Raw genomic sequence first — 13,630 nt, forward strand, 5'->3', positions numbered from 1 at the left:
GATAAACATATTTTGATTGTTGAGTGTATTGTTAGAAGGTAAGAGGGAAGCAGGGAAAGGGGAGAGGCAATAGTGTAGGAAGAAGGCTACGGGGTGGGGGGAGGGGGAATGAAATGCTCTCTTTGAGTCCTTGCAAGTTCTGTTTGTTGTTGGTAGAAATTTGTATAAATGTAACAAATCTCACACAAGCACAAATGATGATTCAAAGCTCTTTCTGGACTGAATATATATCAGACGGCCTTATACTGAGTCAGATAGTTGTTCTATAAAAGTCAAGTACTGCTATGCTTGCTAGGTCTCCCACCAGCAAGCCTTGTTGCTTGACGGGGAAAAAATTAAAAACAACAATGTTGCTATCTTACTTCCGAGTACAACACAGTAGTGACAAAGGGTAGCTCTAGGAATCCTAGAGCTACCAGCTAAATCCAGAAGTGATGTAACATCAGCTACAAGCTCCTTTGGGTCCACCCACAGCCCTTTCACCAGTTACCAAGCTTGGCCAGGGAACCCTAAGTATTGCTTTTTCTGACTAGCAGTCTCTCCAAAGGCTCACATAGAGGCCTACTACCTGACCTTTTTAACTGGATATGCTGGGATTGGTCCTAAGGACTTTCTGCATACAAAGCAGAAGCTCTACCACTGAGTCATGCCCCAGACTACTATCAGAGAAGGTAAATGCAGAACCTGACTGCAACTAAGAACAGGGAAGTCCACATGTGCAAAAGCTCCACAGTAAACATACCAGCAAGGTATATCAGAGTGATAATTATTTCATCTCAACCTCCTGATCTTGGAAAAGAAGTTGAAGTACATCCAAGGAGAAAAGAACATCATGTAACATCTTTGCTTCTTAGAATGTGGGTTTGAAAGCCATGTCCAAACAGTGCTTTATTCCTAGTTCTGACTGACTCCAGCTCATCTGATTCTAGTGCTCTAATACATACACGAGAAAATTGATTTGTTGAAAGTCACAACAACAGGTTGTGCATCAACACAACCAGACATTTGAAAACTACAAATATTTCATATGAAGTTTAATAGAGACAGACACGTATTTTGGTCATTTAAAATATGAGTTTTAAGAACAGTAGAACTGGCTGTTTAACTCCCTTTACAAGCTTCTCATTAATTTCTAACACTGTACAGTTTTCTTTTGAGATGAGTTGCATCCTGTAGCATTAAACTAACTGACCTCCCCCCCCCCCCCCAGCCCTTGTGTGTGCAATAAACATGCTATCACTTCAAGGATGTCCTTCTGCTCTTGTGCTCATGTGCTCAATGCTCATGCCAATCCAAAAGACACTGATTTTAAGCAAAGTAGAAATAAACTTCAACAAAAAACAAGTCCAGCAATGTAGTTTTTTGCCACATTTTTCTATGATTTATTTTTACTGAACAAAATTAATAAATACATTATCTAGGATAACAACAGGCTTTCATCTCATCCATGAAAAAATAATGCTTTCAGTTTTTCACATTTTAAAACCTGTTTTTGTTATTTTATTTTAAAAGAAAAAGCAAGACAACAGTAGTGAAGCCTAAATATATAGAATGTCCATGAAGGAGTTACATTTACAAGAACCTGATACAGAAGCCTATATTTTGCCCCCATAATTAAGAGTTCTCTGCAATAATATTTAAACCAGCTGGTTTAAATAAAAACACCCCAGCAGCCCTACTTGTAGAGCATTGAGATGTTTACTTTTCAAGTATTCAATCAGTAAAATGTGAAAGATTCCTTGCTGATTTTACATTGTTCCTTTTAAAACCAAAACGCCTATCCTCAAAACAGAAAAACAAAACAGAAAGACAACAACAGGTCGATTAGCCCGGATCAGCCCATCATTGTTAGAATCCAGTTTGGCTTCAAGAAAACAGAAAATATCCATTTTGCTAACCAAGGAGCGTGCTGGAAAAAAGCAATTTATGCACATAGAATATGATTTTTCTATTGGTAAAATCTATGTGATAGAAAGATAATCCAGGACTATTCCCAATGAATTCTTCTGCTACTGCTGGTTTTACTATTTTTTTTTTGTCCAAGAAGTCTTTAGAAAACTCGAGAGTGCAAAAAAAAATACAACACTCCTTCATAGCATGGAAGGAACTCCATTGGCTGCAGAGATGCTTACTTCGCCTTTGGTAATTCAAAAGCAGAAATCAGATAACTTCTACAAGGAAAACCCAATAAAGAATAGATTAGCAGATAACATTTATCTTCACTGTATAAGGTGCAATAATGAACACTTTTATTATATAAAAGAAGCAGTGGCCGAAAGTGTCAATTATCAATGGCAATCATATGTAAATGAAGACATGATCTAATAATACTGAAACATTGTATGAAAAAGAAATATTGAAAGGTTCATTTTACATTTCAAGGGCTCTGCTCCTCAGCCTATGCATGGTCTCATCCCCGCCAATGCAAGGAGGAAAAGGCAAGCAGTTTGTCACAGGGTTACACAAGCACTCTGTCCACAGCATCAGCAGTGAGCAACTTACTGCATCAGTAAGCATCCACTTGTCATAATGAAGGTGAGCACCCTGCCTGCCTGCCATGCTAGCAGGCCAATGATTGCCCCACCTGGTTGCCTACTCACTTGGCCAAGCCGGTGAGTGCGCTGCAACCTCACCACACTGGCAGCAAAGAGTTCATTTGGGGCTTGGGCAGTCCACTCATGGCAGTGGCTCACACCCACCTTGCACGTGGACTCAAACACTCCTTGTTTGGTGCCAGGGTGGCCCCTGCAAGCAGGCGAAGTGAGTCTGCAGCACTACCCTGGACTTTTGCCTAGGCCTACAGAACCTCTGCATGCAAGGATGAGAAAAAACTGCCAGCATCTGTTGAAATTCCTGACCTTTGCATCTAATTATCCTTCCCTAATGAAGCACTGTGCAGATGTTCGGTTACACCTATATTAAACACACACAAAGAGGAACAGAACTGCAAAAGCAAGACTGCACAAAAGTGTACAACAGGCTTTCCCCAAGATTGGGAATGTTACCAAGAAAAAAACAAAACTAGCATTTGCAATCATAGGTATGGGTCTGGAGCAGACCTTCTGCTGGACATGTAGAAATCAGGACCAGCAAGCACAATCCTGCTTCTCTTTGTGGCACATTTAGTATATATGTTCCATTGAACAGTTGTACAAGGCTATAGTCTTAGTTCCTTAAGAAACATACCTTCTGGAAAGTTAAGGAAATAAATACTTGAAATGATTTTTTTAGTGAATAATTCATTTCAGCTCCAAATACCATCATGCCATTACTAGGAAATCTAATGAAACTGGCCATCAGATCCTCAGCTCTTTCTCAACTCCTAAGCTGCAGGCCAATATAAAAGGCTATGACACATATGCAGTGCTTCATTCCATGTCCTGAATCTGTACATAATACACTGAAGCCAGACATTAGTTGGATTTTATTAACTAGAAATTAAAATGGGCTTTGCACATTTAAAACAAACTTACCTGCTGTCTGATGCGTTTGAACATTATCTACCTGAGGCAATGGCCCAAGTGTCCCCTTGTCTTCAAAGGCCAAAATTGGAGTCAATGGAATTTCAGAGCCATCTTTCTCATCATTGTTCATGGCATCTAATCTTGATGGTTTTGTTCCCATAGGTAAACTGATGATCTCTTCGAAGTTTTCATTCTGCATAGACACTCCATTTTCATTTGCATGTTTTCCTGGGTTGAGATTACTGAGAGACAGGAATATGATCAATTAACACATCTTATTAATGTATTTGCAAAATTGTATAAATATTCTTGGATATATGATATTATTCATTACATTATACACTATTAAGGCATACAAGGTATTGAGTACATTAATAAAACAACATTAATTATAATACAAGTATCATTTGCAGTGTCAAATAGCTATCAGAAGCAAACATTTAGTGCTTTCAACACATAAGACAATCTGCAACTCTTGATGGTCACTGTATTAACAACCAAAGAATGGAAGATTTCATTTTATCAGGCATCCTTTTTTAAAAGGTTGCTAGCAATTTCCTCTGTTTTTTCTATCAAGCAGTCTTCTCTCCCTGACTACATAACTGGAAAACATAGTCCCTAATTGACATCATCTGGTGTTCAATCTGAAGAGACTGATAATAGCTACACACACTGATAAATACTGACAGCAGGTGGTACTTGCTAATTAATCTGAAACATAATCAAACCTCAGCTGGCAGTAGTTTTTCCTTGATAGGCTGGCAATATTCTATTTCAAGGGACTTAGTATATGGGGGGGGGGGGGTTTGCCAAGAAGCAACTTCCTGGCCCAGCACACTGTTTAAAAACAGTTTGTTTTGGTTAGGCTCAAGCTCTTGAATGTATGTGGGAAAGGCTGCACTGCCCCCGCTTCTAATGAAGAGGGCTACCAAGGGAAGGAGTCTGCAGTCTTCAGTATTTTGCAGCTCTGCCAGGGTGAAACAGAAGGGGAAGCACATGTTCCCCAAGCTCTCCAGCTTGAACGCATAAGTATTAGGAAGAGAAGAATTCCTCCCACTGCACTTTTCTCTGCAACAGAAAGGACTGAGGGGAGGGGAAGAGGGGGAAATCCCCACTTCGGAAGGAGGGATTGCATTGGAATGCACATAGAGCACAGCAGTCTAACAAGAAGAGTTCAGGGAGCGTTATACTCCCAAACCACTTCTGCTAACTCAAGTGAGTACGACCTGCAAACAACATCAGCAGAAAGAAAAAGACATTGTATTTTTTTGCTGAGCTGGCAGCACACACATGCTAGATACAGCAATTTGAAGAAGCTTTTAAAATAAACTGTTTATTTTTATCCTGTCGGTTTATATTGATTTCTATCGTTTTTACTTCTGAGTTTATTACTTCTTAGAAGCTACCAAGAGTCCCATTGACCTATATAGGCTGTGTAAACATTTTAAAATGTTTAAAAAATGAAAATAAATACATTGTGGTTGCCAGAGCTAAACCTCCCGTATTCATGTTCTTAGGAACCTACAAGGGCAGTGTACATGGTTCTCCTTTCTCCATTTTATATTCACTGCAATCCTGTAGAGTAAGTTAGATTAAGAGAGAGACAGATTGATGGGATCAAATTTAACTAGTGAGCGTTTTCTTTCTTTATTATAATATACGTACCTTTCCTTGTCGTTTGAGGAAACTTACAGTTCTAAATTAATTAAACTTTAAAGTAATCCATGCCTCCCCCAAACACCTGCAGCCTACATCCCATTAAAAGGCCTAGTGAATAAAAAGGCAGGGTGGCATCTATGAAACCTCTAAAGATGGTGCCCCCCTCACCTTCTCAGGAAGCCTGTTCTATGGCATGGGAGCTATGACAGAAAAAAACCCTGGGCTCTGGCAGGTATCAGTTTCTGGGTATTCTTCAGTAACAGCCCAACATATAGTGCATTGCAGTAATCAAACTGCGAGGTTAAAAAAGCAAAAGAGCAGGAATTTGAACCCAGGTCTCTCTGGTCATAGCCCAGCAATCTAACTACTATGCTCTCAGTGCAATCCTAAGAACACTTTCCTGGGAGTAAGCCCCACTGCGTAGACTTCAGTAGGATTCTGAGTAGACCTGCTTAGGATTGTGCTATACGTGTGCCTCCTGACGGAGCTTGGAATTCTTCAGACATTACATGGGTGTTTAAAGATGCAGTATGTTAACATTTTGTGTGAGAAAAGTATACCTTTCTTGAAATCAGTGCAAATGCCAGCCTCCCAATGCAAAAAGCACCTTCAGGAGTAAGAGATGGCCTGATGCACAAAATGTAATTTTTTTTGTTCTCAGATTCTGTTTTTTTTTTTTTTAAAAAAAAAGCTTTTTAACACTCTGAAGAGGGATGATGCTCACAACAGATAACAGCACGCTTTTCTATAACTGGCAAGCAGACATTGGCAATGTATTATCTATGGTAGCTTTTATTTTTCTTGACAACCATTGTATATATATAAAATAAGAAAAGGACTTTTTAATTTCCCATTAAATTTTAAAGAGTGTACCATTAGCTATCAAGCAGCAAACTGTGCTTTCAACCATGCTTTAGCTTACAGAGTGCTACAATCCTTAATACAGCAAACTTAACCCACAGTAGACAGTACTAGAGCATTTGAAGGGCAGGTGTGGAATAGGTGATAAAAAGATGCTGAAAGAACCACAAAAATGGGGAAATTATTTGATTTAAAATACTTTCATTAAAAAAGAAACTATCTAGCATTTCTCAATAAATATCCACTCCCAAACAGCATTCTCTTACTCACCTGTCTACATTTACTGAGGGCTGATGTGAAATGAGCACGTGTGTGTGGGTTACCATTTCCCCATTGCGTGGAGATTCTGGCACACACTGAACCTGAGAGTCCATCACAGGGCTTAAGGGACATGTAGGACTGGTCACTGGTAGGGGAAAAAAAGAAAAAGGTTCCCACATAAACTTACCCTAGAAAGAATAGATTTACTTCAATCTAGCAGTGTGCACATATTTATGTATGTATGTATGTAAGCTGCCAATGAGAACGATTAGCATACTGCACATGTTTAGATGTGCTCTCCTCCTTAGTGACATGGTATTCAAATGTGAAGCCAGGATCCAGGGCCAAGATCTTGTAAGCTCTAGTTGGCTTCCCTCAAGAAACAGCAATCGAATTTTCAGCTACTAAATTTGTCGATTTACAGACAATCTACCATAAATTTTTGCTTCTGCACATCTTGCTCAGACCTCATTTCAAGATCCTTTTTAGAGTCACAAATGGAAGTAGGCTGCTAGTATCTTAATCAGATTTGGAATAATTGATCCTCATACTGTACCTACAGATGGTAGAGCTGTAGAGTTTGCCCATATTGGTTTAAATCTGTCCCCACCCTATTAATCATCTAAAGCTTTAGTCAAATAATATGCCAATTAAGAGTTGCACTGTAAACCAAACAGAAACCAAAAGCAATACCTGCATCTTTTGGTATCTCCCCATTCTGCTGTTCATTTGACTTCTGTAGAATAAAATAAAAGCTAACATTAGAATGCTGCTCTGAGGGGAAAATCATATCCAATCATTTCTATGGGAGAGAAAGAAATTGAAAACATACCTTCTCTGCAGCTTCGGTACGTCTAGTTCTTTTCATAATCTCTTCAAGCCGCTATAAAGAAAATGAAAGGGAAAGCCCCTGACTGCAGTCAGTCATAAGAATTGCAATACAAATTATAATATAGTTTTGTAATAGATGAAAAGGATCACAGAAAGAAGGGAAGTGATCTTTGTGTGGCTGTAACAAAACTGTTCCAATTCACATAAGCTTACACTGACTTGAATAAGCTCAGGTTTTAGAAAAGTTAAAATTTAACGGAATTATTCACAATAGTTGGTTGTTGTGGATCTTAGCATTGTAGTCTTAGCACTGTAGTTCCTGACGTTTCGCCAGCAGCTGTGGCTGGCATCTTCAGAGCTGTAGCACCTCTGAATTCACAATAGTTTGAGCAGCATAAGGCTGCCCCTGTCAGCTATGGAAATGGACTGTTTGCATCCAAGGCCCTAGTCAGTGAATCATGTACTACATTTGCTGTTACCTTCTTCCTTTCTAAACGCTCTTGTTCTTCTCTTTGGAAATGTTTTTCACGCTCTAACCGGATCCGTTCTTCTCGTAATCGAGCTTCTTCTTCTTTCTAAAGGGATGACACAACAAATGAAAAATAGATTGACTTTTTTTTATGTTACATCTTCAGGAAACCTGCCCAAAGTGGTTTATAAAAATAAAGCATAAAAGTTAACAAAACCCAGCATTAAGAATCCAGCCAGAGCATAAAATCAAGAAAAATCACTGAGCGGCTTAAATTCTCAGGCTAAAAACAGGCTATAAAAATGCTGACAGATCACACTCCTTTATTAAAAAGTCTGGGTAAAAAGAAACATTTTGGTCTGGCATCTAAAACAGTAGCAAAAACAGGCTTCAAAGGGAAGGATTTTCCACAGGCAGGGTGCCACTGCTGAAAAAGCCCTGTCCCTGGTTTCTACCTGTATCAAATTTGAACGCACCAAGATTATGGTTTGTGAAGAACATCTTAACTGGTGGGCTGAACTGTATTGGAGGAGGTGATCCTTCAATTATCCTAACAAATATTTTTCACAACTAAGATTCCAAATTCACTTATGAATTCCTCTGCTTCCTTCTGCATAAGATTAGAATACTGGTATTCTTTGGAGAACACTAGCCTTTCTTATGGTGGCCATTAGTCTTCTGTTATTCTTGATGTGTACATCTAACACCTAAGTGCTTCACACTTTTTTCTCTAGTTGAAGTAAGGATAGCTTGTAAAACCGTATTCCTAACTACTTAGGGGTAAATATGAGAAATAATATTATTGAACATTTTCCTGTACAACTTTACACTGATCATATTTCACTGGCTTGTCTTTGGTTTCTTTTGCTGGGCAACCACTTCTGGGGGACAACATGCAGAAACAGCCTCATATGCTGTTTGCTTCTCTCTTCCTGCTAGTCCTTGAAATCACCCTATGGGAATGGCTGAAAAAGGTAAAATGCCAGGTTGCACTTTGCAACTGGAAGGCAAGTACTCATTTCAATTGGCAAGTGAGAACAGATATAATTGACTGTAGCTCCTGGCAAATCATGGACTATGCCTTGGCAAAGCATCATTTCAGAACCTAAAGCAATTAAAGGACATTATAAGGAGCACTATGAGAACCAGTGCGGTGTCATGGATAAAGTGTCACACTAAGATCTGGAATACTTAAACTCACATTCCAACATAGTTAAAGGGATAAGGAGAGACCAAAGACTTCACTACTATTTCTGTAAACAATAAGGGATCATAGACTTCGCTACTATTGCTATAAGTATGATCTTACAGGGTAGGTCCTATGTTGTTTAATATATCAGTCATGGAATTGTCTATGCTCTGTTTCAACACTGCTAAATCTTTAAGTCTTTCTTTTCATTCTTTCTTTCTCTTTAAATCTTGCAAATTGCATGCATATCCATGTACACTGAAATGTCATGACATGGATTATACTGACTCACACCATGTAATCCGCCTTAAGTCTCAGTGAGATAAGCTCACTGGGCAATTTTGGACAAGTCTGTCTCTCTGTGCTGAGTTTGGAGGTAATATAAACTGTGTCTAAATCAGTAAACACCTTCTTGCCTTCACTTCTGATCTGGTGTTTCCATATGTTCAATAAACTACACACTCATCTTTTAACTATATGTGCTGGAAAACCAGAGCAGACCTGCTTTTGAAGCTGTTCCATTTCCTCCCTCTCTTTCTGTTCTTTTTCTTCAGCCAGACAGCGCAGTTCTGCTTCTTTCTCCCATGCCAGTTCAGCCGCTCTTTGCTTCTGTTCTGCCTCCTGCTTATGAGCTTCTTCCTCTCGGCGAGCTCTTTCTTCAGCTATCCTCTGAGCCAACTCTTCCTTCTTTTGCCTATGAGCATTCAAAACAGTCAGAAACATCTATGGGGGGAGGAGGCTAGGGATAATATAGGGATGTAGGATTGTTTCTAGAAGCATTTAAAAAAAAAGTAATTATTTTAAAATTCAAAGAAAGAGGTTTAAAGTTCAAAGAGAGAGATGTCTGTTCTTCTGTCACAAACCCAGACCAGTTTTGCTTCAGCAAAGACAGGCAGCTGTATCATATGCACGCCCAACTCACTCTAGGATGACCACAGCAGATCATAAAAAGGGTGAGAGGCTTTCCCACCATAACTCAGCTCTTGGAAAGAGAAAGAAGGTAATACTTGGATATACTGGTGAGTTTACCATCTCTCTTTGGAGTGACACACTTGCTCTCTCCTCAAACAAACAACCCAAGGTAGATCCAATAGACACTCCTCACAATGCAGAGAAAGAAAAGTGCAGGGATATATTGATGTGGGCCCTTTGAGCCAAGCAGACTCCCTGCACATGCTCTTATGAGGGCTGTCTTTCCAAGCATTTGAACCTGCTTCTGTACTTCCAAGTCAGTTTTAAAAAATAAACCTAAAATGAACAGATTTTACTATGCTTATGCCAGGTCTCAAATCAATATTTCTCATCCTTACTAAAAAAAAAGAGAGAGAGGGAGAGAGACTGCCCATAAACATGATGCAAGCAGGAAAAAATACCAGTAAGAAAATGACTGACTTAGAGAAATTATGGCCTGAAGTGGACTTATCAGGAAAGGTAGGTCTGAAGCACACTAATAATGGGCGGACCACGTCTTCAAGGGAATCAATTTTCAGCTGAGCTGCAAAAACTGGTGGTCAAGTATCTATGCTGCATTTCTGCCACTGGACATAATACTATCACATCACATAGAACACCATTTGCTTCAAGAAGCTGATAACATCTTAAGGGAATGAAAGAAGGCACGCAGCTTCACTCCTGGAAAAAAGCAGCCCATGAGGAATTATTCGTTACCTATGCTAGTGTCTTACAGTCTGATCCAAAAACCATTCTAGGGAAATATTTGGTAAAAAAATTGACTAAACTTGCTTAAGTTAAATGACAAAAGGATTCAGTTAAGTGGGAACACTGGGATAAAAGCCTATTTAACCGCTGCAGTTAATGGCTGGCATCCAAAGACAGTGCAAGCCAGTTCCACTGGCTCCAAGGAGCTTTTGTGCTTGTGTTTCTCAAACAGCTACTTCTACACTACATAGAAAATTGCTTTTGAAACTGAGGAGGTTTTCACAAGCAGTGTGTGATTTGGCTCAAGTTCAAGAAAAGAATATATGAGAAAACTGCATTGCACATACCCAATCCCTAGGCCATGCCTAAATTAGCTTTTTGGATTCCAGCCAACAGATCCAAAAAATTCAAAATGCAAATGCTGCTACTTCTCTGGGCTCAAGAGCAAATGATCCCACAACAGCTGGAGAGTGGCAGGAGGGCTGCTCAGCTGGTGTTAAACAGTTCAGCTCTATCACTTGCTGTGGATATATGGCTATTTAGACAATGTATAAATTGAGCAGATCAAAAGATAAAGAGGCCTCTGATAAGAACTTTTGTTTCCTTTATCCGCTTTAGGGAGTACCACATGCAAAGGAATATTAAAGGTATACTAAAAGTGTATCTTTGCTATGCAAAAACTGAAGAATGGTCACCTTTCAGTTGCTTCCCTCTCTCTTCTTTCTTGTTCTTCCCGTTCTCGTTGTTCTCGGGCCAGTCGCCTTTTTTCAGTAAGCACTCTAGTTGCTTCTTCTGGGTCTGTTGTCCCTGCAAAAGGTTTGCTGCAGGGAGGAGATGGTGAGGCAGCTGAAGCAGGAGGGGACAGAACTGGGACAGCACCTGAAACAATAAACAAAACATTAACATTTTAAATATTTATATCCTGCCTTTCTCCCAAGGTATTAGTGTACCAGAGGGCAAGAACACACATCAAATACATTATATTTGAAGAGTGTTTGGAAGCTATAGCTAGTGCACTGTTGTGAGCAGTCTGCCTAGCTCTTCACCGTTTAAAACCTACTTATGACTAAGAACAATCATAAAGCCTTAACTAATGCACTTCATGCCTCAGTAAGCAAGCTACTCAGCTGGGCAAAACATTGCCCGTTCCTGACCAGGAGACTGAAATGCACATGACATGTGAATGGAATGCCGAGTGATTAGGTGCCATTGACTCCAACCCGTGGAATGTGCAGCTCCTTGACAAGAAAGGCGCTTGAGACTACTCCCCTTGGACATTCCAATCTCCTTTCTTCCTACTGATCACAACCCTGGCTAAAAACCTATCCCTCAGTCTTGGGCCATCAATCAGCTCTGATAAGTTCAAGCTCTTCCCGGGAACATCAGCCAGCTCTGGAAACACTTAATTAAAACTACAGTTTCTTTGTCAGGCACTGGGAACACCTAAGCTAACTCTTTTGCCCCACTTTGGCAGGTCAATCAAAGTTACTCAAATCTTTTGTCCATCTCAGGAAAGAACCATTAAGGTCTTTTTTTCATAGGCTGAAGTCACCTCCTAGCCCCAGGGCACAGTTTGCCCTATAATTACTCTGGCTTTGTCCCAGCCAAATTGTACACCCCTACCTGGATTGAAGCGCGGGCCTGCAGGGCGGCAGAGGAGGCTGAAAATGGCCTTCCCTCCCCTCATTTGGAGGCCGTGGCCATTTGAGGGGCAGGAAGGCCATTTTCAGCTTCCTCTGCCACTGTGCAGGCCCACAGAGCAGTGGAAGAGAATGAAAAGGGCCTCCCCACCCCTCAAATGGCTGCAGCAGTGGCCATTTGAGGGGCAGGAAGGCCGTTTTCCAGCTCCTCTGCCACCCTGCAGGCCCACACAGTGGCGGAAGAGGCCGAAAACGGCCTTCCCACCCCTCGTGGGAGGAGGGAGAGGATGCCGTGGGCCTGCAGGGTGGCTGGGCAAGGTAAGGCTGGGGCTGGGGGTGGGTGGGGCTGGAGCTGGGGGCTAGAGTTTGGACCGTTTAAAGGGCCCTGCCGCTTGCAAGCGGCGGGAAGAGTTTATATGGCCATTATCCTGGGGAAATGGCCATTTAAACTGCCCCTTTAATACGAACCAAATGAACCAGTAGACCTGTTCATGGAAACAAGCTTCCACGAACCACTGGTTTGTGAAACACGAATCAGGGTGGTTTGTGGGTTTTTTTGGTTCGTATTTGGGTTCGTGCCCGTCTCTAGCAAGGACAAGGACAGGCATTTCCATACAGTGTAAAGAACATTTCCATAAACAATGTCATAGGGTAAATTAATATAAATTTACAGACATAGCATTAGCAAGGATCCAATATGGGGTTGGAGAATTGCTAAAACAGAACATAATCAATTCTAGGACTGACATTAAGCAACATGAAGCACAGGTAGTATATAGGAATACATATTTAAAGCAACAGATATGTAAGGCAACATAATGGTGAAGTCTATGGTTCCTAACTCATTAGTGAAACATCTGAGACCCCCTCTCTACAATACCACCCTCCTATTTGAGAAAAAGGCATCTTGAATGACTTTCTTGATCATATCCAGCAACTGTTCTTCTATAGTTCTAGCTATATCTATGAACCTGTACCCTGTTTCCAAGAGCAGGCAGGTAGATATCTTCCAAAAACAAGGTTTGAAGTTATTTGCCCTCCCTGTTGGCCTCCCTGGCTATAAGCATGTGTTTAATCTTCAGCTCATTGGGTGGCCTTAGGAAAAGCCCCCCTTTTTTATAATAGATTTTTATTAGTTTTTTTAAAAAAGAAAAAAGAAAACTTTTTAGTATCAGGTTTGTATACAAGATAGTCATTATACATCCAAAATTTCAAGAAATTTGCAATACAGACATCAATCCATTAAAAAAAAGAAACTGAGTAACCAACTACCTCCCCTTTTCCTCATTTATACAATATACGGTCCGTTTAGATCTCTCCAAGTACCTTTTAAATTCCTTGCTCTTTTACCCAACTACTCAATTCCTTTTCTCATTTCTTACAATTATTTATGTTCTAAGTGAGCAGATTCTTAAGGCACACTTCCATCCTTTAATTCTTAAGCCTAGCGTACTAAGCCCATAGCCAGTCCGGAGACAGAGCTAAAACCCCCCAAAAACAAACAGCCACATCTTTATCTTCTATTATGAGTCCCATTATTTGTATATATCATTGACTAAATAATTTCTTAAAGGAGAAAAGTGTAAAAAAATATTTT

At 40.2% G+C, this 13,630-nt stretch overlaps 1 protein-coding gene across 2 annotated transcripts in view; it reads right to left on the bottom strand.

The window, feature by feature from the left end:
• Positions 1-1,353: 1,353 nt before the first annotated feature.
• Positions 1,354-13,630, bottom strand: part of MAP7 (microtubule associated protein 7) — a 160,639-nt gene continuing 148,362 nt past the window's right edge. For both annotated transcript variants that reach the window (XM_054987089.1, XM_054987080.1), the window contains exons 11-18: positions 11,089-11,272; positions 9,236-9,428; positions 7,556-7,651; positions 7,078-7,128; positions 6,939-6,981; positions 6,255-6,390; positions 3,474-3,706; positions 1,354-2,171 (exon numbers count right to left, since the gene is read on the bottom strand). In XM_054987089.1, coding sequence (XP_054843064.1) covers positions 2,161-2,171; positions 3,474-3,706; positions 6,255-6,390; positions 6,939-6,981; positions 7,078-7,128; positions 7,556-7,651; positions 9,236-9,428; positions 11,089-11,272 — 947 coding nt within the window. In that variant the 3' untranslated portion in view covers positions 1,354-2,160. The remainder of the gene's footprint in view (positions 2,172-3,473; positions 3,707-6,254; positions 6,391-6,938; positions 6,982-7,077; positions 7,129-7,555; positions 7,652-9,235; positions 9,429-11,088; positions 11,273-13,630) is intronic.

The sequence above is a fragment of the Eublepharis macularius genome, chromosome 1 (genome assembly GCF_028583425.1).
Source record: "Eublepharis macularius isolate TG4126 chromosome 1, MPM_Emac_v1.0, whole genome shotgun sequence".
In the NCBI taxonomy this organism is placed as follows: Eukaryota; Metazoa; Chordata; class Lepidosauria; order Squamata; family Eublepharidae; genus Eublepharis; species Eublepharis macularius.